This window comes from Engystomops pustulosus, chromosome 8 (assembly GCF_040894005.1).
Source record: "Engystomops pustulosus chromosome 8, aEngPut4.maternal, whole genome shotgun sequence".
Lineage (NCBI taxonomy): Eukaryota > Metazoa > Chordata > Amphibia > Anura > Leptodactylidae > Engystomops > Engystomops pustulosus.
Genome location: NC_092418.1, coordinates 81,552,765 through 81,575,195, shown reverse-complemented (window position 1 = coordinate 81,575,195; position 22,431 = coordinate 81,552,765). Strand labels below are relative to the sequence as shown.

At 40.1% G+C, this 22,431-nt stretch overlaps 1 protein-coding gene and 1 long non-coding RNA gene across 3 annotated transcripts in view; one reads left to right on the top strand and one right to left on the bottom strand.

Moving 5' to 3' along the window:
* Positions 1-1,384: 1,384 nt before the first annotated feature.
* The window catches only part of TRPM8 (transient receptor potential cation channel subfamily M member 8), a 44,726-nt gene continuing 23,679 nt past the window's right edge, over positions 1,385-22,431 (bottom strand). Inside the window, exons 13-24 of one of the 2 annotated variants that reach the window (XM_072119751.1) lie at positions 21,912-22,007; positions 21,218-21,347; positions 19,626-19,771; positions 16,941-17,053; positions 16,616-16,832; positions 14,543-14,634; positions 11,732-11,873; positions 10,340-10,511; positions 10,074-10,251; positions 5,335-5,546; positions 4,190-4,286; positions 1,385-1,461 (exon numbers count right to left, since the gene is read on the bottom strand). In XM_072119751.1, the coding sequence (XP_071975852.1) occupies positions 1,458-1,461; positions 4,190-4,286; positions 5,335-5,546; positions 10,074-10,251; positions 10,340-10,511; positions 11,732-11,873; positions 14,543-14,634; positions 16,616-16,832; positions 16,941-17,053; positions 19,626-19,771; positions 21,218-21,347; positions 21,912-22,007 (1,599 nt within the window). In that variant the 3' untranslated portion in view covers positions 1,385-1,457. The remainder of the gene's footprint in view (positions 1,462-4,189; positions 4,287-5,334; positions 5,547-10,073; positions 10,252-10,339; positions 10,512-11,731; positions 11,874-14,542; positions 14,635-16,615; positions 16,833-16,940; positions 17,054-19,625; positions 19,772-21,217; positions 21,348-21,911; positions 22,008-22,431) is intronic. The other variant, XM_072119752.1, reaches the window with a different exon arrangement.
* On the top strand, positions 13,687-22,027 carry LOC140074682 (uncharacterized). Its single transcript, XR_011849244.1, has 4 exons — positions 13,687-13,783; positions 16,706-16,770; positions 20,991-21,075; positions 21,954-22,027. It is a non-coding gene; the product is annotated as an uncharacterized lncRNA (long non-coding RNA).

Sequence of the window (22,431 nt, the reverse complement as noted above, 5' to 3'; positions counted from 1 at the left end):
CAGTGCCCTACAATGCTGAGAGATAGGGACGGATGGGAGTGGCCAGTCAATTCTGCTCCCCGAACGCAGCTTCTGTGCCCCTGTAATTAAACAGGGGCAGCAATCAGACGGACCGCTGCACGGGACTTTAGGAGCACCGGAGAAGGTTAGTACAGGTTTATTATTTTTAAATATCCCGCCCAGCCCGTCCCTAATTTATTTATTAATCTCGGATAACCCATTTACAATAAGAATTAGAACTAGAGATACAGGCAGTTAAAGTATAAGGAACTTTATTTGCAGTTTTTACATGTAAATGGGTGAATTTTCATATAAAAGGGGTAAATCTAGAATTCTAGATATTTCATACCCAACCTGAGGGGGCTGGTAGTTAAATAGGGTAAAACCTTTTGACCCTATCCCTGGTTGTGGTCATAGGGGTCGTATTTATTAAAAGGTTTATGCCTTTTTTAGTTAAGAATTAGTTGATGAGTGGACCTGAACCGCAGAACATGAACCTGGACTTCAATCAGAAGTTTGGGTTTGTTTCACTCCCTTGCGGTAACACCGGTGATCGTGGATCTTCACAGGCCACAGGCAAAGATTTTGGCAGGGATGTCACAGGGAGAGATAAACACAGCCAATATGCTGCAGGCGGCTTTTCCCGTGACAGACACCCACCACTGTGGCCAGCAACGAATCCAATACTAATAGGTCAGCTCACTGCAGTTAATAATAAGTTCCACACCATTTTTGCACACAATTTTGCAGCTTTTTTTCTCTTATATACCTTTCATGTTACTTGGCTAGCCACAAATTATGGGGATGGTTTAGTGGGGGTCGAGAATTGACAAAAAGATTTACTATAATTAAAGGGGTTGTCCAAGACATTTAAAAAAATGATATGTGGCCGGGAGGTTGCTGCATAAAAAAACAGACAATTACTTACCTCTGCGATCCCTCCCGGTGTCCCACGCTGCAGGCTCTGTCATCCATAAACCTGTTTGTTTACAGGGGCACGGAAGCTCCACTGAGTTCAGCTTCTGACCAGACGAGGTGGCCGGCTAAGCCCACCGGTCCTCATATTGGGACGGGTGGGCGGAAGCCAAACTCGGTGGAGCTTCCGTGCCCCTGTAAAACAAACAGGAGCATAGGCCACGGGACGCTGGGAGGGACAGCGGAGGTAAGTAAATGTTTATTCTTTTATGCAGCCCCTTCCCAGCCATTGATGGAAATAAAAGCACAAGTCTATGCTTGCTCATAGTGGATTTTATTTTGTGATGAATGAATGGAATTAGATGCCCCGCTTAGGTCAATGCATGTAATAGCCCAGTCTTTATAAGTTCCCATGAATACGTGTCTTTCCTCACTAGTATTACCACCATGTATACAATGAAGTCACTTACATATTCTCCTCCCAAATAAACAATATCACTTTATCTTGTTTCTGATTTCCTTCATCAATGATCTCAGGTCATTTAACTGCAGCGATACAATGTCAGATTAAGTTATGAGAAAATACATAGAAAGCCATAATACCCATATATATCACGGTGTGACTAATGGTGTAAAAAACATATAAGATTTACCTTCATTTCCAAGTGTTTGAATCTGTTCTCCATCCTTCCAGGAAAAGCAGCAAGAAAAATGTACAGTATTTATATATACCCTCAGCGAAATCATTTTTTATGAGCATGTCCTTTTAATGTACTAGCGGAAAACCCAAACAAATGGGCTAATGTCGCTATACATATTAGTGACTAGTAGTCATCTACTGCAGTTAAATAAAGACTCTTCCATTGGAATTATTCTTCACTGTTTGCTAAACTTCTTAACCCTTTTTAGAACCAAGTATTTATTTTTATTTTTGCATCCTTTCCATCCAGAAGATTTGATAGGCATATGAGGGTAAATTTATCATAATAATACAATTAACCTCCTAAATTTTTTTCTTCAGGGTCAATATTATTACAGATATACAAAATAAGTTATGTATAGGTGGGGTGTTTTTTTTTTACATTTAACAACTTGAGATTTTTTTTTTCATAAACACCGGGATGTTATAGTACTTCCCGCACGGGGACGTATATAAGGTCCTGCTTCTGGCACTGGCTCACGAATGGAGCCGGCACCAGAAGCAGGGGCTGTCATCTGTATATTACAGCTGACACCGCCCTCTAACACCCGCGTTAACACCCGATTGTTAACCCCTTCATGCTTGACCATGGCGTGTAAGGGTGTTCCCCCTATGGATTGGATCCTCTGTGCAGCTTACCGGGGGATCTGATCCGATCCTCTTCTGGGCAGCCCCAAGGTCTGCCAAGTGCCCCGAGGCTGCCCGATCTTCTTCACAGTCAGATCCCTTCCGCGTCTGACTGTAAACTGTCTGCATGCTCAGACGATTTACACTGCTCTACAATGAATCAGTATTGTAGAGCAGTGTATTGGACTTGAAACAGCGATTCAAGTATGTACAAAGTTTAACACCTTATCACTGACACTAGTTTTCAGCTTAATGACCAGACTCGATTTTTCAAATCTTCCCTGTGTCAAAATAATTGGTTAGAACTTTAGAACGCTTTAACATATCCACGTGATTTTGAGAATGTTTTCTCGTGACATTGTACCTCATGTTAGTTGTAACTACCTCATGTTTAGGTGATGAGTTTTCCGTTTCGTTCCGAAAAAAAAAGAAAATTTGGCAAAAGTTCGTAAAAATTCTTCATTTTCCAAGTTTGAACTGTTCTGCCTTCCACACAGGAAGTAAAACTACCCAAAAAGCTTGATAATTAACATTTATGGAATGTCTGCTTTATGTTGAGATGATATTTTATGATTCCTGCTATTTTTCTAGGATGTTATAAGGCGCAGAACTTTAACTTGGAAAGGCCTAAATAATAGTAAAACCCCATAAATTACCCCACTATAGAAACTTACGCCCTCAAACAACTTGTATTAAGTCTATTAACCCTTTAAGTGTTTCACATGGGTTAAAACAATATGGACTTGCGATTTAGAAACTTTAGATTTTTTTTGGAAAATAAATTCATTTAGGCCAAAGTAAATGATGAAATACTCTGCAACATTTGATACCCAATTTCTCCCGAGTGTACTGATACCCATATTTGGTGGTAAACTGCTGTATGGGTAGGTGCACGGGCGGGCATAGAATGAAAGCAGTGCTATTCAAAGCAGATTTGGATTGTCACATTGTACAAGCTATAAATTTTAATTTTTTTGGTAATTCAAACATATGAGGGCTTATTATTTGCGGGATGAGATACAATGTATAGATAATTATCCGATTACTTGTTCAAGTGCACTTACACTGCAATATATTGCAATCCGATCACTTGTTCAAGCCTTACACTGCATTACACTGCAATGCAGTACAGTGCGCATGCTCAGTTACATACAGCCGGGTCCTGCCAGGAGGACAAACCCGGCGGGGAGCTGCAGCAGGAGGGATCAGATCCCCCAGTAAGCTCACTGGGGGGTCCGATCCACGGAGGACATACTTACACACTGTGGTCAAGCATGTAGCACCAGACTGACCCGAAAGGGCCTAACTTGCTGGTCAATGGAGGTCTCAGTTAGGCTCCATTAATCTCTATGGAGCTGATGGAGATAGGTGAGCGCGGCACATCGCAATATTCGTCAGCTCCATAGAGATTAATGAAGCAGAACGGTCATGCGCAGCCTTCTGCTCCATTAGTCTGGCAGAGCGAGGAGGGGTCCGACAGAGGTACGTGAGACCCCCATCGAACCCCTCATTTTCGCAATCTGTAGGGGTCTCATCACTGAGATACGGAGTAACTTTTATTCTTCAGAAAGCCCTTTAAAACGACTGAAGAGTTGTGCTATTTTCAGCAAAAGTATATAATTTTTAATTTACTTTTATATACATATATATTTATATATATATATATATATATATATATATATATATATATATATTATAATTTAATTAATATAGTATAATAATTTAATTTAATTATAGCTTAAGTAATTTACAGTTCACATAATGCTTTGGAAAATATAATATTTCAAAGCATTATTGTCTATTAGCGTAAACTGACATTGTACACACACACACTGCACGTAGAGTATATGGGTCACTTTTTGGTTCTCAAACATCCATTAGTACTTGTTAGTGGCCACCCTTACAGCTGGGCCCCTGTACAGCATCTAGGTCAAAGCTCAAACTTACTCCATGTTGTTATGTGTCTGGCTGATAAGCCTCACCAAATAATTCTCCTTCATCACAGCCTCCCAAGCCAGTGTCTCAATATCATCTTTCTTGGTGCCTAAAGAAAAAAAACAGATACCTGATGAGATTGCTTACTGGAATTAAAAGGTTACCTTGCTAGAATTGTGTTCTGACACAAAAACTTATACTAGGGGAATGTTTTTAAGAGTGGCGTTTCAGAATTTTCTGTGTTGCACATATTTATTGTGTGTTTAGACTCTATAGTTTTACCTCGCCTGGAAAGGATCTGGATAAGTGAAGTGGTGGGAATTTTGTCATAAAGCCAATTTCCAATACTAAAAACTGCCCATGATCTGGAGTTGCAGCATCACAATCTACCATAGAACAGCAATGTAAAGGACATTTAATACAAAGCACTGACTTTTTAGCGATAATTTAGGTTATATTAACATCTGCATCTTGGTTTCCACTTATAATTAAAGCAGTGACCCTGAGAATCCAACATACAATGGATCTAAATAATGGCCAACACACCCACTAACTTATCATGGGGTCGGTAAATGGTTTCTTCAAGGTAAATAAGGAATAATGCCTCATTATCATAAGTGTGGAAAACATCTTGACCGAAAACATACCAGCATAACAAGGCCTCTATTATTGAAGAGTTTGGAAGCCATCACTATTCGTATTTAGGGCCAATTTAGGTCAAATGCACTCTGTAAACATATAGCATGATGGACCACAGCCCTGCTAACCTAAACTCACTGAATCAAAGTGAACTATGCTGATACAAGTTCTAGGCCTGTCCTGTACTCAAAACAATAGGCTAGTGGTCCTACATGGACTTACATTATCCGAGATCACCAAGTTCAATTCTGCCAGGTTATGCTCAGTTTGGGACACACATGATTCCTGGACACTGCAGTCTGAATTGGCCATGTCACAAAAAGTAGGTAGATAGGCTGGGTAGACCAATCCAATCCTTTTATTTTAGGAAATACTATACCTAGGAATACTATACCTGAGTGCAGACGTAGGTGCACAAAACAGTGTAGGACAGTAATGAGCAATGCAAGTAGTAATGATAGAGATGGATGAAACTAAATAATACTGTTTTACCTAAATGCCAAAGGACAAATGCTTACTTCCAGGTTGTAGGGACTTACAGCAGGGAGCCGACTCAGCTTCTGGTCGTTTGCAACAGCAACTGAACATCTTCCTTAGCATCATGAAGAAATAGGCAAAGATGACAAACGGAAATGGAATGGTCAATCTATTACAATATTCCTGAATCAGGAAATATCGCTGGAACTTCCAGACTTGGTCGTTGTTCTCTTGAACTGATCCCACTGTGTACCTGGCAATGAAAAAGTTAACATTACTAATAACAGTAATAGCCAATAAAATCACTACATTTGTAGAGAAATATTTCCTGTGTCGGCCATAAATATATTGATAGCCATCAGCTTTCAAAGGTTATAACTGTGATAATCAATGGTAACTGTCAGGATCAGGGGTAGTGGACCCACTGTACCACTGTGAGCAATGACATAAGCCAACACCTGGCAGCGGGGTCTAAGTGGCACCCGGTTTTCACCAAAGCCCGCCGAAAACGGGTTGGTCTTGCTGTGACGGGATAACACCAGATCAATCCACAAGCGCTACTTTGCTTGTGGTGAAGGCCAAGGCAAGTTGCAGAATTGTAAGGCCGAGATGGAGTCATGTATAGGCAGGAGGTCAGGACAGGCAACACGGGATCAGAGTCGGGGACGTAGCAGAAGGTCAGGACAAGTGGCAGAGGATCAGAGTCAGGAACGTAGCAGGAGGTCACAACGGGAATCACACAGGCAGAATGGGTAGGCTTTTTCAGATGACCAGCAGCACCAATCTTGCAGAGCCAGTACACGCGAGCACTAGGAGGCACTGGATCGTGGAGAGGTGAGTGCCGCTGCATCCAGGCACCAGAGGCATAGGAGGGCACACAGGTGCGCCTGCAACCCAGGAAATAGGTCGCAGGGGCACCCGTGACACTAACATTGATGCACATATTTTTATATATACAGGCGGTCCCCAACTTAAGAACAACAGACTTAGGCCCCTTCCACACTAGCGTTGCATTTCACGTCAGGGTGCAATGCATGAAAAACTGACGTTTTTGGCTGCGTTTTTGTTCCATTTTTCCTTGGAGTCATTAGCGTTTTTGCGTTTTTCACGCATGTGTTGTTCGCGTTTTTTTGCGTTTTCGGTGCAATTTTCACGCACGTTTTTTTAAGTCAGGGAATGAAGTCGGGAATATATATATCTGTGTGAAGAAGACATTGCAGATGTATGGAAACATCTGCAATGTGTTCTTTACACACATATATATTGTTCTTCACATGCTATTTTGTTCGCACCGTTCTGCGCGTATCTCCCGACAAGTAAGCAGATGTGCCGAACATCTGTAATCTATTCTTCACTGTGTTCTTTACTGTTTTTTTCACTTAAATGATCCTGTGTTCACTGTGTTCACTGTTTTTATTCTATTCTTCACTGTTCTTCACTGTGTTTTTTAATTAAATGCTCGATCTCGAGCAGGGGAATTATTCATGTCACCTAGCAACCCATCCATTTAAAACGCATTGCACTCGCATTGCACTTGCAATGCTTGCGAGTGCAATGCATTTTTTATGCGTCTCCATAGACTTGAATGGGGCGGGAAAAAACGTGCGTGAAACGCAAAAGTAGAGCATGCTGTGATTTTGACGCGCGTCAAAACAAACGCAAGCACGCGCGAATGAGGAAAGACCCATTGGAAACAATGGGACAGAGTGCAATGCAAGTTCTGCGCGTCAAAAGCACGCGCAGAACTCGCGTGTGAAAAACGCTAGTGTGGAAGGGGCCTTACAGATGGCCTTAAGTTACAGACGGACCACTGGATGCTGGTAATCACAGGTAAAAGTCCCCGTCTTGATATATAGGAAAATGTGGCACAATCCATATTTCAGCTTCACCAATGTCTCTAATAATTACAGTCAGAATTCTGCAGTTCCTATGTCAACAGCTAAGAGGTGGCTTCACTAAAACAGGAAACAATTACCTAACTCCTAAACTATTACCACTAAAATCATCATGCATAGTATATTGCTGGACATTATGTTGGAAAAGCTGGAATTAAAACCACGTTTATAGGAGGCCCACAGGGTAACATCCAGGCAGACAAGGTTGGTTTACAACTACTAATAATAAAAAGTTATTATCCTATGCCATGCCTCCTGGTGTTATCTCAAGCAGGGGAAGGGGGGGTCTGTCAGCGAATCTAAGAATCTATTTAGATCTAAAAATTGTCACTCTTTGGGGGTCCCAGATGGACAGTTTGAATAGAACTTTCTCATAAGGAGCCAGACTTAAAAGCAACATAATGGGGCTCATTTAATAAGGGCCCAAATCGCTCATTTTCGCCGGGTTTCCCGAAAATCGCACGAGATCGGATTGTGTCGCATCGGTGCCAGTTTTCATGCGACGGAAATCGAGGGCGTGGCCGTCGGAAAACCAGACTGATTCGGAAAACCAGACCGTGGTATTTAAAAAAATACTTACATGCACCAGGAAGAGGATGGTGAACTCTGGCGGACCTCGGCGCAGCAGCGTCACCTAGTGGATATCGGGCGCACGACCTTAGTGAATCCCGGCAAGCTCCGAATCAACGTCGGACATCGCGCCGCGAGATTGCAAATGGACCGGGTAAGTAAATGAGCCCCATTGTATTATGTTCTGTTTTCTTTATTCCTTTTTTTTTGCCAAACTGTTATTTTTTGCATTGTATGTGTATATCTGTTTAATGTGTCCTCACAAAGGTTCCTCACAAAAGGTGTCTGCAATTAGGCGTTATTGTTAATCCTTGTTCTTCTGACAACCCAAAATTTTTTGTTACGGAGACCAAAATAATTTTGTCTGGGTTTAAACTTATAAAATATAAAGCTAAGACTTACATACAAATTCAACTTAACCCCCTTCGAGATCAAATTTTCCGTCAACATTTCCGTCTTTCACTCCTCCTAACTTTTTAAATTATTTGTTTAAAAATCTATATGATGGCTTCTTATGTGCAAGATAAATTAACTTTCCAGTGCCACCATTTAATCTTTCGTGCCATTTACAATTGTGCTGCTGAGACCTTTAGTCTAGTATACAACCTTTTGATTACTTTTTATTTAATAAACTTTATTTATATTTAAGTTTTTTATTGCAGGCATAATGACAAAAAAGTGGGAATACGGACATATAGGCGTTATTTTCAAAAAATTTTATCTATATTTTTTTCTAAAACTTAAAAAAAAATTTGGCTATTATTTTCAGTTATTTAAACCCTAGGCAATCTGATTACTTGTTCAACTGTATTGCAGTAAATACTAGATTTAATACTTCTATATTATAGTCTTTCTCAAATGCTGTATTGGTAGAGGGCGCCAACCACTATTGAAAGATGGCAGATCTCTTAGGTGCTGCAGTCGGGTTCACCTAACAGGTTAACTGCCGTGATCGGTGCAAGCACTAACTGAGGCAGTTCCCAGGAGGTGGGTGTCAGCTGTGTAATACAGCTGACACCCACCAGGTATGGAGAGAGCTTGGTCCGTGAGCTCTTTCCATACTCCCCTTCATGACCAGCTGACATATATAGGATTGGCGGTCGTGAAGAGGTTAAGAACAAACCTACAGAACCTATCTTGTACATAGCCTGTATATCTCTTGTATTGATGTCTTAGGATACATATACATGATTATAACTAAGTTTCCATTTTGTATTAAGGAGACAATATAAAAAGTTGTTCATGTATTCTTCAAGCTGTTACACAATCATTCTGGCCTCACAATATCTGCTCAATGTCATCATTGGCTGGATAACTGGATTTAGCACTGATTGTATTTATCTTTTACTTAGCCAAGGACAATGTACTGAATGATTTCACAAAGTTGTTTATTGCCGTTACGCAAATAAGGGGCCCTGAGTCTTTCACCTTGGCTGGAGTGACCTATCCTCCACGTGTAATTTTGGACTTGAATCTTGAGAACATCCAAACTTCATAATATTGGCATTTATGTCAACGGTATTGCCAGTACACTATCACGTGTTGTTATGTAACTTGCTATTTATGCAGTTTTATATCCTTTTTCCACCCATTTTCCGATCTGTAACATCCATGTTGGAGATGCTATTAAAATGAATTTAATCTACCTGTGTCAGATGACTATAACATATCCAATATATACTGTATAGAACTTATGAACGACAAAAGACTTTTAGTAAAAAGATGATTGGCAAGTAAAACAAACCTACTAACTAGACATTACTAGTCCCTGTTACTTCTGTTACTGGTAATTATAGGTCAGAAGTTCAGAATATCTTTAAACCACATACAGTAGAACACGGTAGAATATTAAGTAGAATCTGTCTATTTAATGGGAACCTGTTATCATAAAATTGGCCTACTAAACCACTATCAATATGTTGTCAAGCAGTTCAACAGCTTTTGTTTTTCACGGCCCTGATTGCTGGCATCATCTAGAAAATCAACTTTTACATAGGATATAAGTTGGATGTATAAAGTCAGGGAGGAGGAGAGTTTAACGCTTAAGTCAAATTCTTTCTCTGAACACCCCCTCTCTTCTAATTAACAGCCGGAGATCTGATCAGTATCCCTGGACGCAGGACCATCAATTACAGTGAAGTGAGCGTGATAAGGCAGGGAAAGCTTGACTTCAGTGTTAAAATCCACGCCTCCTTGACTTCAAAAAAACAATAACTGTAAGGTTTATTACTGCAGGGGGTAGAGAAGTCAAACTGGAAATTTGGAAATCTTTTTCATTGAACCACCTTCTATTTAGAATATATAGCTTTACTCACCCAAACATAGCAATGAGCAGGTTCACAAGAAGGATGTTTGTAGATAACATGTAGATGCAGACTAGAGGTATTGTGATCCACTCTGGGAATCTTGGATGGTTGTCGCTGTCCAACTCTACACACAGCGGCTTAGATTCATTTCCATTAATAGTGCAATGATCAAAATCAATAGTAGTACCTAAAAACAGAAAGAATGTAAACTGTCTACATTTCATTTGCACTGGGTACATACAAAAACATAAAAGTGGTGTGACTATAATAAATACCATCGACATCAGCAATGTACTGTCCAAACACAGCCAGGTATGGCTCGTAAATTACAGAGCGGAATATCCATTCCCAGCGATGTTCATTCCATCTCAGAATTCCCTGCCGAGCCACTCCAAAAGCGATCACCCAAACAGCAAAAAGGAAGAGGAAAAAGAAGACATCGATGAGCTGCAGAAAAAAAGGAAGCAAAGGTACAACCATTTAAACGGGTATTCCCACAAAGGTTTCTGTTAGTCCTGGTGTTGACAATTTTGTTTGCCACTGGATAAGACCGTAAATCTTCTGACTATGATCAGATACTTCACATAAATTACTTTACATAAATTCTTTTGTCTGCACGATGCAGTGCTCTCTCTGCCTCCTGCAGTAGAATGGTTCAGAAGATGTGAAGATAAACCTGTACCCTGATAATCTAAGCACATTGTCAGCACACAGCATCTCATAGCACTAGATAGATTATAGGAGCTAAAACAGCAATAAAACCTAAAGTATAGTGAACCAGATAACTACTATAATTTGAGCCAAAATAAAAGGTTGCCATGTTTAATGTGTTTTAGTATTTTTTTTTACCTGCCTTACAAGGGACATAGCTTCAGGAATTGAGACATATTTTAAAGGAAATCAACTATCAAAATGAAGCATGATAAACCAGGAACACTTAAACACAGATCCAGGCACCGCGACTGTGGTAATCTTCTTATATGTGTTATTCATGGCAATTTTAAAATTTTGCCAATGAGTCAGAAGTGTCAAAGCAGCGTCAAAGCCACTCAGTGCTATGACTTCACAGGCTGTTACACTGTGCAAGGAGGTCTTTTCCCCTCCCACTGTGTGCAGAACCCTCTGTTGCCATGAGATAACATAATGCAGAGGGAGAGGGAAGTGTTGAGGGAGCAGGGAGGAGGGTGAGATTGTGTGCTGCAGCAATGAGGGGCTGTGGTAATACCCCCATAGCGCTTCTGGCTCATTATTATAATTTTAAAAGTTGATTTTAGAAGGGAGGCGGCCATGGATAACAAATATAAGAAGATTACCACAGCCAGGGTGCCTAGATCTATGAGTAAGTGCTCCTGGTTTATCCTGATGGTTGTTGATGGTAGAAGTCAAGGCTTACATGATTGCTTTGCAGATAAATCTCTCAGAGATGCAACCTGGCAGCTCAGTGTGTATCCATTATCTGTGTTTGCACTCATTTAAGATTATTTATGATCATTCTTTTTAGAATTTATATTCTGTGGGCGTTTCTAACCACACAAATCAGAGATACCCACTGAGTGAAGAGGCTGCTTCATTGACAAATCTCACTGCAAAGAGAACAAGCAAACCTTAGTAAGGCTACATCTTTAATACATATGGATGCACCTTTTAGTCTGCCATATTCTCCTCACCATTCTTTGCAGCATAATAATTTTTGGTCCAAGATTCCGACTGACAGTGAAGATGTGGATGAGGCGGACGGTGAAAATAATATAATCCAGGCAGAATATGACTCTTCCAGTATACAGTGAGCTGGGACTGTGGCTGCGCATTCTGAAAGGAAGACATATGATGTTACACAGGAGAAGAACTTTATATGGACAGAAACATCTATACTTAAAGGAAACCTACCATAAAATGGTTAGTTATAACCCTGAACCACCATGCACCATCTCAGGGTGAGCTGGTGACGGAGCATATCTTCATAATTTTCCGAAACTGCTGTATTGCTTGAAAAAATGGTTTATTCATTAGATTCCAACCCCCGCCCCTTCAGCGCATCATGACATGTTATTGGTGCACCCTGCGTGCGACCGTGCGTGAGCCTGAATAGGAAGTGCCGGATAGCCGGTGACGTCACTGAGCTGTCGGGCTTTGTGTGCAAAGCCGGACCAGATAAAAATTTGAAGTCGCGCAGGCGCAAGTGTGCCCAAGAGCTCAGTGACGTCACCGGCTCTGCGGCACTTCCTATACAGGAGCACACACGGTCGTGCACAGGGTGCGCCGAGAATGTATTAGGGTCCGCCGAAGGGGGGTTGAAATCTAATGAATAAACGAGTTTTTCAAGCAATACACCGGTTTCTGAAAATTATGAAGATATGCTCCAGCACCAGCTTGCCCTGAGCTGGTGCAAGGTATTAGAGGGTCGTAACTGCCATTTTAAAGTGGTAGGTTTCCTTTAAGTTATACTCACCCTAAACAATTATCCCTGATTTCAAACTTCCAGGTAACATTAGAGATTTGGGAACCTTAATGCAGTCAGTTTTTGGGCCAGGGCTGAATTTGAGTAGCTCTTGTTGTTTGGGGATATAAATGGGCATTTCCATGATGGTGGTTTATATTTACAATGATGAACTATTCTAGGGACAGTTCATCAGTGTCAGATTGTGGGGGCCCTGCACCCCCACTTATCAGCTATTTAGCACTGACTCTATTGAAGCTATACATGGGAATAAACTTGAATAGAATTTAGGCTTCATGAACACAATTGTTATAGGGGCAGATCTATCACAGACCTGAAAGAGGTCTATGCCACCTAGTCACAGTACAGTTAGCACTCTGTGTCTGCTACAAGTGGGGCATGACCTATAAGTTGCCGCTTTACTGCGGCAGATGCTCCACTTTCTATGGAGAGGGGTGTTCTTCCGGTAGGTTATGGAGCAATGCGCTCAATAATGAACACCACTCCCATATCACTGCTTGGTAACCTGCATCACTGATGACCAGAAGTGGAAAGTTTATCAGGGTAAGTACAACATGGGTGACCCAATTAACAGGGGCGTAACTTTAGGGGGTTCAGAGGTTGCGATCACACCAGGACCCAAGAGGTTTAGAGGGCCCTTATAGTGTCACTTTCCCATATCAGAAGACTATTACTATAAACCATATATTATAGTCAGGGGCCTGGCACAGACTTTGCACTTAAAATATACTATTAATGTATATTAATGCCCTGCTAATGCTTTCCAAAGTGGCAAAATTATGTATCTGAGTGCTCTGCCTTTCCAGTACAAGAAAGCTTCTAGCTGACCTTTGAAGTAGCAGCTTGACATTATACGCTGCAATTTGTCTATTTTCAGCAAGTACACTCAGATCCTTCTCTATTGGGGTTTCTCCTAGTTAACCCTCCCTCCTTAAAGAATTCTAGATACAGAATTTCACTATGTTCCACAACTAATGTAAGTAGCCAATCACTCAGGAGGGCATTTTTATTCAAAATGTCTAATGATTAGACAGAAAGTTACACAGTGTTATCATGCTAGATTTATCAACGTGCCTGCAAATAATCAGTCAAGATGACAACAGATGCATAAATGTATGTTTTATCAATCTCACTCTATTTGGATTTTTTTCAGCTTCCCAGTACATGGCATCGATTTCTTTAAAGGACATAAACCATCAGTTTTACTGATGTAGACGTGTCCTAATAAGAAGTTCCCAAGGAACTTTAATATAAAGTTGCTGTAAGTATAGAAATATAGAGTTAAAATTATGCTTCCAGCTACATCACCACAGTGCCTCAGAGCACCTCGTATTTTAATTCTTCACTCCCCTTTTTCTGCCAGCAGTCCTGCCCGGTCCAACCTGTCCATAGTGCATATAGAAGGTGATTGGGGCCAAGACTGGGCGAGACTGCCAGCAGAACAGGGGAGTAAATACATTACCACACTCTGAGGTGCTCAAGTGATGTAGTGGGAGAGTAGATGTCCTTTAATACCATTACTGAAAAGTTTGATTAGTTATTTAGCTAAAACTACCGCAATGTAGCTATGTATATGGAAAAATAAATATTTTAAGTTGGGGAGCTTAAAATGCATACACAAAATGGAAAAAGGGCATTGGCGCAAGGGGTTAATAACATAGCTTGACTATTTTAGAACAGAAACAATTGGGCAAATGTATTAAGAACATAGACATGAGACGCATAAAAATTGTATGTCTACTAATAGATCCGGAGGGAAAAAGATTTTACAGTAGCAGGCATGTAAAATATTAGTTTGGTTTTAACCCTTACCACTTCAAAAAATAGGAACATATTTGCTCATTTTCTCAAAACTAGATTCTGTAATATATCTAACCATGTATTAAAAAGTTGGCAATCTTTTTGTTCTTGCTTTTACATGATGATTAAGCTATATGGATTTGTGTTCCTATTCCGAGATGTATAACTATGTAACATCAACACTAAATCTAAACCTTATATATTTTTTTTAAGAAATTACCTGAACACAATGCCAGAAATAAAGTACAAGATGGCCAGAATATCCATAATGTTCCATAGGTCAGTAAAATACTTCACTCCACTCATGTACATCTGTGGATAGAGTAATATTTAGTTGCTTTGTTCATTTGTGTGAAAGATGACCAATGACTTTGGATATACCTCTGCTTGCACTGGCTTTCAGATCAGGGTAGAGAATTGGAAATCTCTAAGCTGAGACCCAAATGGTCTCCTTTGTATTAGCAATAAACAGGAGATCCAACTGAATGGGGGACACTTCAAACTGATAAAACCCTAAAGCGGTCACACAATTTCAATAGATCTTTGATAAAATCTCTAAGTATTTCCATGGAGAAAAGGGAACATATAGTGTATATATATATATATACAGTATATATATATATATATATATATATATATATATATATATATATATATATATATCAGATGATTGGATTGTCTGGTCCTGAATGTTTTGGCTGATGTAAGTGTAGAAAGGGATGTAACTTCTGAATGGGTCCTCCTTCCCCCTTAAAAATACACATATTACATATATACACACATATTATATAATTATATAGATAAACATATAGTTCTTTACTCATGCAAACATTTATACACTCACACACACATACACACACACATATAGTGCATATACACTCACCGGCCACTTTATTAGGTACACCTGTCCAACTGCTCGTTAACACTTAATTTCTAATCAGCCAATCACATGGTGGCAACTCAGTGCATTTAGGCATGTAGACATGGTCAAGACAATCTCCTGCAGTTCAAACCGAGCATCAGTATGGGGAAGAAAGGGGATTTGAGTGCCTTTGAACGTGGCATGGTTGTTGGTGCCAGAAGGGCTGGTCTGAGTATTTTGGTGGTGGTGTCATGGTGTGGGGAATATTTTCTTGGCACTCTTTGGGCCCCTTGGTACCAATTGAGCATCGTTGCAACGCCACAGCCTACCTGAGTATTGTTGCTGACCATGTCCATCCCTTTATGACCACAATGTACCCTGTAACATCTGATGGCTACTTTCAGCAGGATAATGCGCCATGTCATAAAGCTGGAATCTCTCAGACTGGTTTCTTGAACATGACAATGAGTTCACTGTACTCAAATGGCCTCCACAGTCACCAGATCTCAATCCAATAGAGCATCTTTGGGATGTGGTGGAACGGGAGATTCGCATCATGGATGTGCAGCCGACAAATCTGCGGCAATTGAGTGATGCCATCATGTAAATATGGACCAAAATCATGCTTCCAGCACCTTGTTGAATCTATGCCACAAAGAATTGAGGCAGTTCTGAAGGCAAAAGGGGGTCCAACCCGTTACTAGCATGGTGTACCTAATAAAGTGGCCGGTGAGTGTACACCTCACATATAAACACACATAAAGTGCCATATATACAGCATATATACACACATTCAGTATATACACACTATACACACATACAGCATATATACACACATATACAGCATATATACATCACATATCTGTTATTTATATTTATACTGTACAATTTCAACATAATGGGGCTCATTTACTAAGGGTTCCATGGATCACACTTTCGTCGGACATCCCGACGATTTCCATTTTGCGCTGCTGGGACAGAGATTTAAGCGCACGCGAACAGATTTTGGCACAATCACGCCGGCTTTCACGCGACAAATCGAGGGGGAGGGCCGTTGGACGATCCGACTGATTTGGACAAACTGCGGAATTTAACTTCAAAATTGTGTCGCAAGCCAAGAGCTTACATACACAGGGAAGAAGATGGTGAACTCTGGCGGACCTGAGCGGGGAAGCGACAGATGCAGGAAATCGGCTGCACGATCTAAGTGAATCATGGCACAGTGCATTCCGGACGGACAATGCACTTTCGGGAACTCTGAGGGACCGGGTAAGTAAATGTGCCCCAATATGTATATAATGGTACATATCCTCTATTCTTTTGTGTCAGGTCAGGAGACAGGGTCCCCTGACACTGCAGGCCCCATAGTGGCTGCTATGGCTACTCTTACTGTAGTTACACCCCTGAGTGTACACCAATAGAGAGTTGTACCTGTCTGATCTCATCACAAAACAAGATAAAAACCAGCACATAGACTGTAATCTCAAGACCATTAGGTGATCTTTGGAAATCCATCAGCAGGACATATGCAAAGAGCAGCAGGAATCCAATATAGAAGATGACTGTCCATGAGAAGACCACAAAAGGTGAGGTGAAAAAATCAAAGTAATTTAACAGTATGGTTCTTTTATCATCATGGGGTTTTTTCCTGCATTACAAAACAAGAACACATATTATAAGTAACCTATTCATTGTACCTTTTACATGATGTACGTAAAACTATATATTATGGTAAAATAATAATAGATATCTATACCTGAATGATATAAACCCGCAGCAGATAAGTGGAAAGAAGATAAGGGACATGAGGATCTTCCAGTTCTTAGTATCTCTGGAAATTTCTCCATACCATTGCTTGGAGAGAAAGTTCTGAGTAAGGATGAAATGCAAACAAGATGAGATTAGGGCAGCTAATGGTTGGCCTGATTCCTGAGCAGATAGCTGGGTAGACTACAAGATGTAAGGCCGGTGGTACACGTGGCGTTTTGAACCCGTTTTTAAGCAGTCCGTTAAAAAAATGCATGCGTTTTTGACCGGTTTTACCAATTATCTTAATTAAAATGGGTCAATAACGCATGCATTTTTAAGGGACTGCTTCAAAACACCACGTGTGCTTCCGGCCTTCGGGATTCCCACTTGTTATAGATATTACCTATCCTGTGAACATTGGATAAATGTTGTATTACATTGACAACATGTGACTTTCTGGAGTGTAAAGTAGTGTACATACCCAGCCACTGCTACATTCAGTTCTATGGTCCTGAGATTTAGCCGTTTCAGAAATCAAATAGAAGTGAATTAAGTAGTAGCTGAATGAGCCCGAAGGACTCTGTTGGGTGTTTCCAGAGCCCTTCAGTGCTGTAGCTTCACAGGCTGTTACAATGAGCAGAGCAGGTCTACACTCTGCCTGCACTTCCTGTTGCAGAGCCCTTGTGGCTCATTAGCCTAATTTTAAAAGCAGAATTCAGAAGGAAAGATGCAATGGCTAACAAATATAAGAAGATTACCACATTCACGGTGCCTGGATCTAAGAGTAAGTGTCCCTGGTTTATCATGCTTTATTTTTATAGTAGATTTTCTTGAACATGCCTACCAATCCTCCATCTACAAGAGGTGCAAGGGGACTGAGGTTTAAAAGCTTTACCCTCATTCTGTAGATAAGTAAAAAAGATTTTAGTGGAAAAAATGCCCTTAATAACTGTAATAAAGATTGATCGCTCCATGGAAGTGCAGTAGTATAAGAAAGATCCATGTCTTAGGCTGGACTATGATTTTAGAGGTGTCACCTAGATTTAGCCACCAATCAGTACAATAAAATATGGTTTAAAAAATATTTTCTTTGAAGAAAACTAATGAAGTAGTAATTTGGGGATTAAAAGAAGTATTCTCAAGATTGACTCCTATTCAGGGTTAAATGATAGGTATCTATATAGCTTGTGGACCTCAAAAGTCAACAGAACAATGGTCCAATGACCGCTGGTTAAATGGAACAGTAATCACAAATGTCTGCTCCTTGTTTTATTCAAATCTTTATCTAAAGAACTGATGAATACAGCGAGAACTTTGGCTTTCTTTGTCGGTCCTATAGACGTTAGAAGCATTCCATTTCACACACAAGGTCCCCTGTAATCCCAATTATGAGACCCCAATCGATTAGGGACAAACCATTTAGAACTGTGTTTAATTTCTATTCTTTATTTTCTATTTTGTCACAGACAATGAAACTGGCCTGAGTTATATATTTCTTCATCTCTTAGGATCGCCTTAGAGTAAAACAATGACAATGAAAGACAATGGATTTTTCTTCCTAATATCTTTCCAATGCCACCCTTTTTGTGATTAGCAGACATATTTTTTGCAGGTAAAACATATCTTCTCACAGATGAGACAGATGTTAGATTAGGTCCAGTTCACACTTGCATTTAATCTTCCATGATTAACTTCCATCAAAAATAATAGTATTGGAAGACTAATGGATGTCAAATGACTTTTAATGGCTTCATTTAGTGTCCGTTTATACCATTTCCATTAAACTTCTGTTGTTTTAGATGAAAAAGAACAGTTCTAAAGTGTCGATCCAACAGAAGTGGTGCAAATGGATACTGATGGAAGACATTTAAAGTTTATTTAAAGACATCAATAGACATTTTAATGCATCCATTATTATTCTTTTGGTTAGGAAGGTTAACATTAGAGACCGTTTGTTCCTGTATTCCCATGTACTGTTTACAGAGGGAAATGTGCTGCCGATAATCTTACTTCTTTAAAGGGTTTTTCCCACAAACAAAAGTTAACTTGCTGATCAGTGGGGGCCTCAGTGCTGAGAACCCCACAAATCACGAAAACGAGGGGTCCGATGGGGTCCCACATACTTCCGTCGGACCCCTGGAGCAGACAGCCATGCATGACGATTCTGCTCATTAATCTCTATGGAGCTAGCTGCCGAGCTGCCGGTGATTGCAGAGCGCTGTCCTCCTATACCAAGGATAGGGCCTAACTTTTGTTTGTGGGAAAACCCCTTTAATATCGAATAAGTGTTTGATTCAGCTGACCAACAAGTAGAATAATTAGAACAATTGTAGGGAAGGGGCACCAGCTTCTTGGTTGAGCTGATCGGCAGAAAAGCTGGAACAATAATTGGGATGGAGTGTCAGCTTCATGGTCAAATGATCGACAGAATAATTGTAACAATTATTGAAAAGGAGTGTCAGCTTCATGGTCAGGTGATCGGCAGGATAATAAGTCAGGTCTACTTATTCCCTTGTTAGGTAAAATGCTTATTTTGGATAGCTGCCCAATTATCAGGCTGTGTTCAGACAAAAGATGAGACAATGCTAGACATCCTAATATTATAATTTGCACAGTATATGAATACTTCGGTATAGGTGGCTTGATACATTACGCTTATGCTTCTTCAGCACATGGTTAGCATGTGTCTTACCTGTACCCCAGGCTGTGCTATAAACTGCTGGTCTTTTGCTTCAACTGCCATCTCCAAACAGCTACTCTTACCCCAGGCTTCACAGGAATAGACTAGAAGTGACTCTGCCAGTTCTTCATCATTACTGTAACATTCTGTAAAAAGTTCTAAACCAATAACATAATTACGGTCAGATGTGATATATACACAATGCCTATGAAATACTTTATTAAAGGACATCCACCACCAGGATGAAGGATTGTAAGCCAAGCACACTGACATACTGACATACAGACTGTGTTCCCCCTCTGGCAGGATCTGCTCTTCTTTTATCTTCTTATTCCCTTATTTTATACAAAAGAAAGGCTTTTAAAATTATGCAAAGGAGCCTAAGGAGCTCCAAGCTCCATAGGTGTCAATGGAGCCTGGAGCCCCTAAAGCTCATTTGCATAATTTTTATTTTTATTTTAAATAGATTGGATTAAATATTAAAAGACCGATATGCAATGAGGTACATTTACTAATGTTCTTGAACCAGTTTTTTGTGGACTTTGCACATTATTTTAGTGCAAACTAGTGCAAATAGCACCCTCTCCAGGTCAGGAGCTGTTAGGGGGAATCATGAACCCTCTAGAAAGTTTCTAGAACTGAGATATTGTGTAATTGCAGCTGTAGATACTGCCTGGCAAGGCAACAGTTAACTGGTGTAAGTAATTAGCCAATGATCTGTCTGTTATGAAAGCTGGAATGTGATTGGAGAGGTGCTACCACCTGACCAGGGGGAGTATAACAACCCCTGCTGGATGAGAGCACATGGTCAAAGGTCTTAGGTCTTAGCAGTCAGACAGACTGCAGAGTCTGTCGCATGATCTATGTTAAATGGGCACCAAAAAAATTGGTGCACTCTGTCGGGGCCGTAAAGATGGTGCCATATTCAAGCAGAACGTGCGCCAGAAATCATGAATCCGGCACACCCTGCACTATACACAGGTAAACTGCATTTAGTGCTGTTTGCACTACTCTTAACCCTAAAATGGGCCCCAATGTCTTCACAACTCATCACACTAGCAATAGGGGCAGTGTATCAATGCACAACTAATGTATGATGTACAACGATTCTCTTATTAAAGCCATTACGCTCTTAAATGTTAATGCTCTCTGAAGATTTTCTGAATTAGCTATTTATCTTTGCAAGTTATACACACAATATAGATAACTACATTCGCAAACTAAAGCGATCTCATGTAGCAACACAAGTGAATACAATATTACAGTACAAGTGCTGAGTATCCCAAGGGGATCATTTGTACAATTTGTCTGCATCACATAAAGAAAGATTGACATAAAATATTAATCCTCTGCTACTCTCTCTGTTCATTTCATCAGATTCTACTGTACATCAATAACCAGCCAAAGAACAATTGTATAACGTCCATACAGAACAAGCTCAGAGATGGTCTCCTGGGTACAGGTATGTAACCACTGATTAAATGCATCCTTCCATTGAGATTGTTTATACAAGACATCGCTTTAGTTACATAATTAATTTTGCTCTTTATCAATGCCATACAGTACAATCATTCTTATAAGAGAATATGTCATCCAAACCTTACCCACGGCTCTGGTTTCATACTCATTTGCAATTTCCTCTGATTCCCCAGCAGCATTGATATCATTTTTTACTTTGGCCAAGCTTTTCAGTAGTTTGCTCGCTCCCAATGCAGCCAGAGTGCACCCCCTGGTCTGTAATGAAACATTTATTACTTATTCTAGAACCATTTCTAACACAAGCTTCCAGCACTACACAGTGTTGTAATAATTTTTTTTTTTTAAAAGCACAATTTTTATATCTTTTTATATATTATTTATTAAATATAATATTGAAAAGTCATAGTGATTTAGTTTTATTACCCAACAATATTATTATGGGGTAATACCTATTACAATATACCCTATGAAATCAGCTAAACATATACTGTCTACATGTACACAAGAACCAAACATACACAAATATACCATATATACTGATGGCGCTGGCACCAGTTATGGGTTTTGGCTGCAGGTGCCTGCTGTATTGTACAACACTCACCCAATATTTCTGGAGGGGGACTCAGCCTCTGAGCTCTCTCCATTCATCTTGCCACTGTGCCATATTATTGCAGACTGCAACTTAAGGGGGTTAACTTTTGCTTAATCATTGTATTATTGTTGCTATTGCATTATAAAAAGAACATGAATGTCAAAAACATTAGGACAAAAAAATATATATTTGAAAGTAAAGGTATTTGTACATTACACCGCTCTCACCTGCTCCCAAATTACTTTAGATAGTTCTCTTTTGTTTTGCAGTATGGCCCATATAAAAAGAACCTGGACAGGATGCTTTATTATTGGGGTCAGATCCTGAGCAATGAAAATAAACCAATTACACTCCTTGCATTATTATATTCAAGAAACATTAGTTATAAGTAATTATCCCTAACACATATTGGGGCTCATTTACGAAGGGTTTGCGCTGCGCACTTTGCACCTGTACAAATATCTTGCACAGTTATTTAAGAAGTGTGTGCGCTTGGATTGTGTCGCACACAAACCCTTTTGTGGTGCAGCTGCGCTGCTTACATGCAAATTAAGTGGCATGTCGTCGGACGGTCCAACTGATTGGGACTGAGCACCGTATTTAAAATTTTGACGCACGCCCCCACGTTTAACATGCACCACAAAAAAGATGGTGAACTCTGTCGGACCTGTGCAGGGAAGCGACACATTCATGATTTCAGCCGCACGGCTTAGTGAATCGTGGCACGCTGCATTATAGATGGACAAT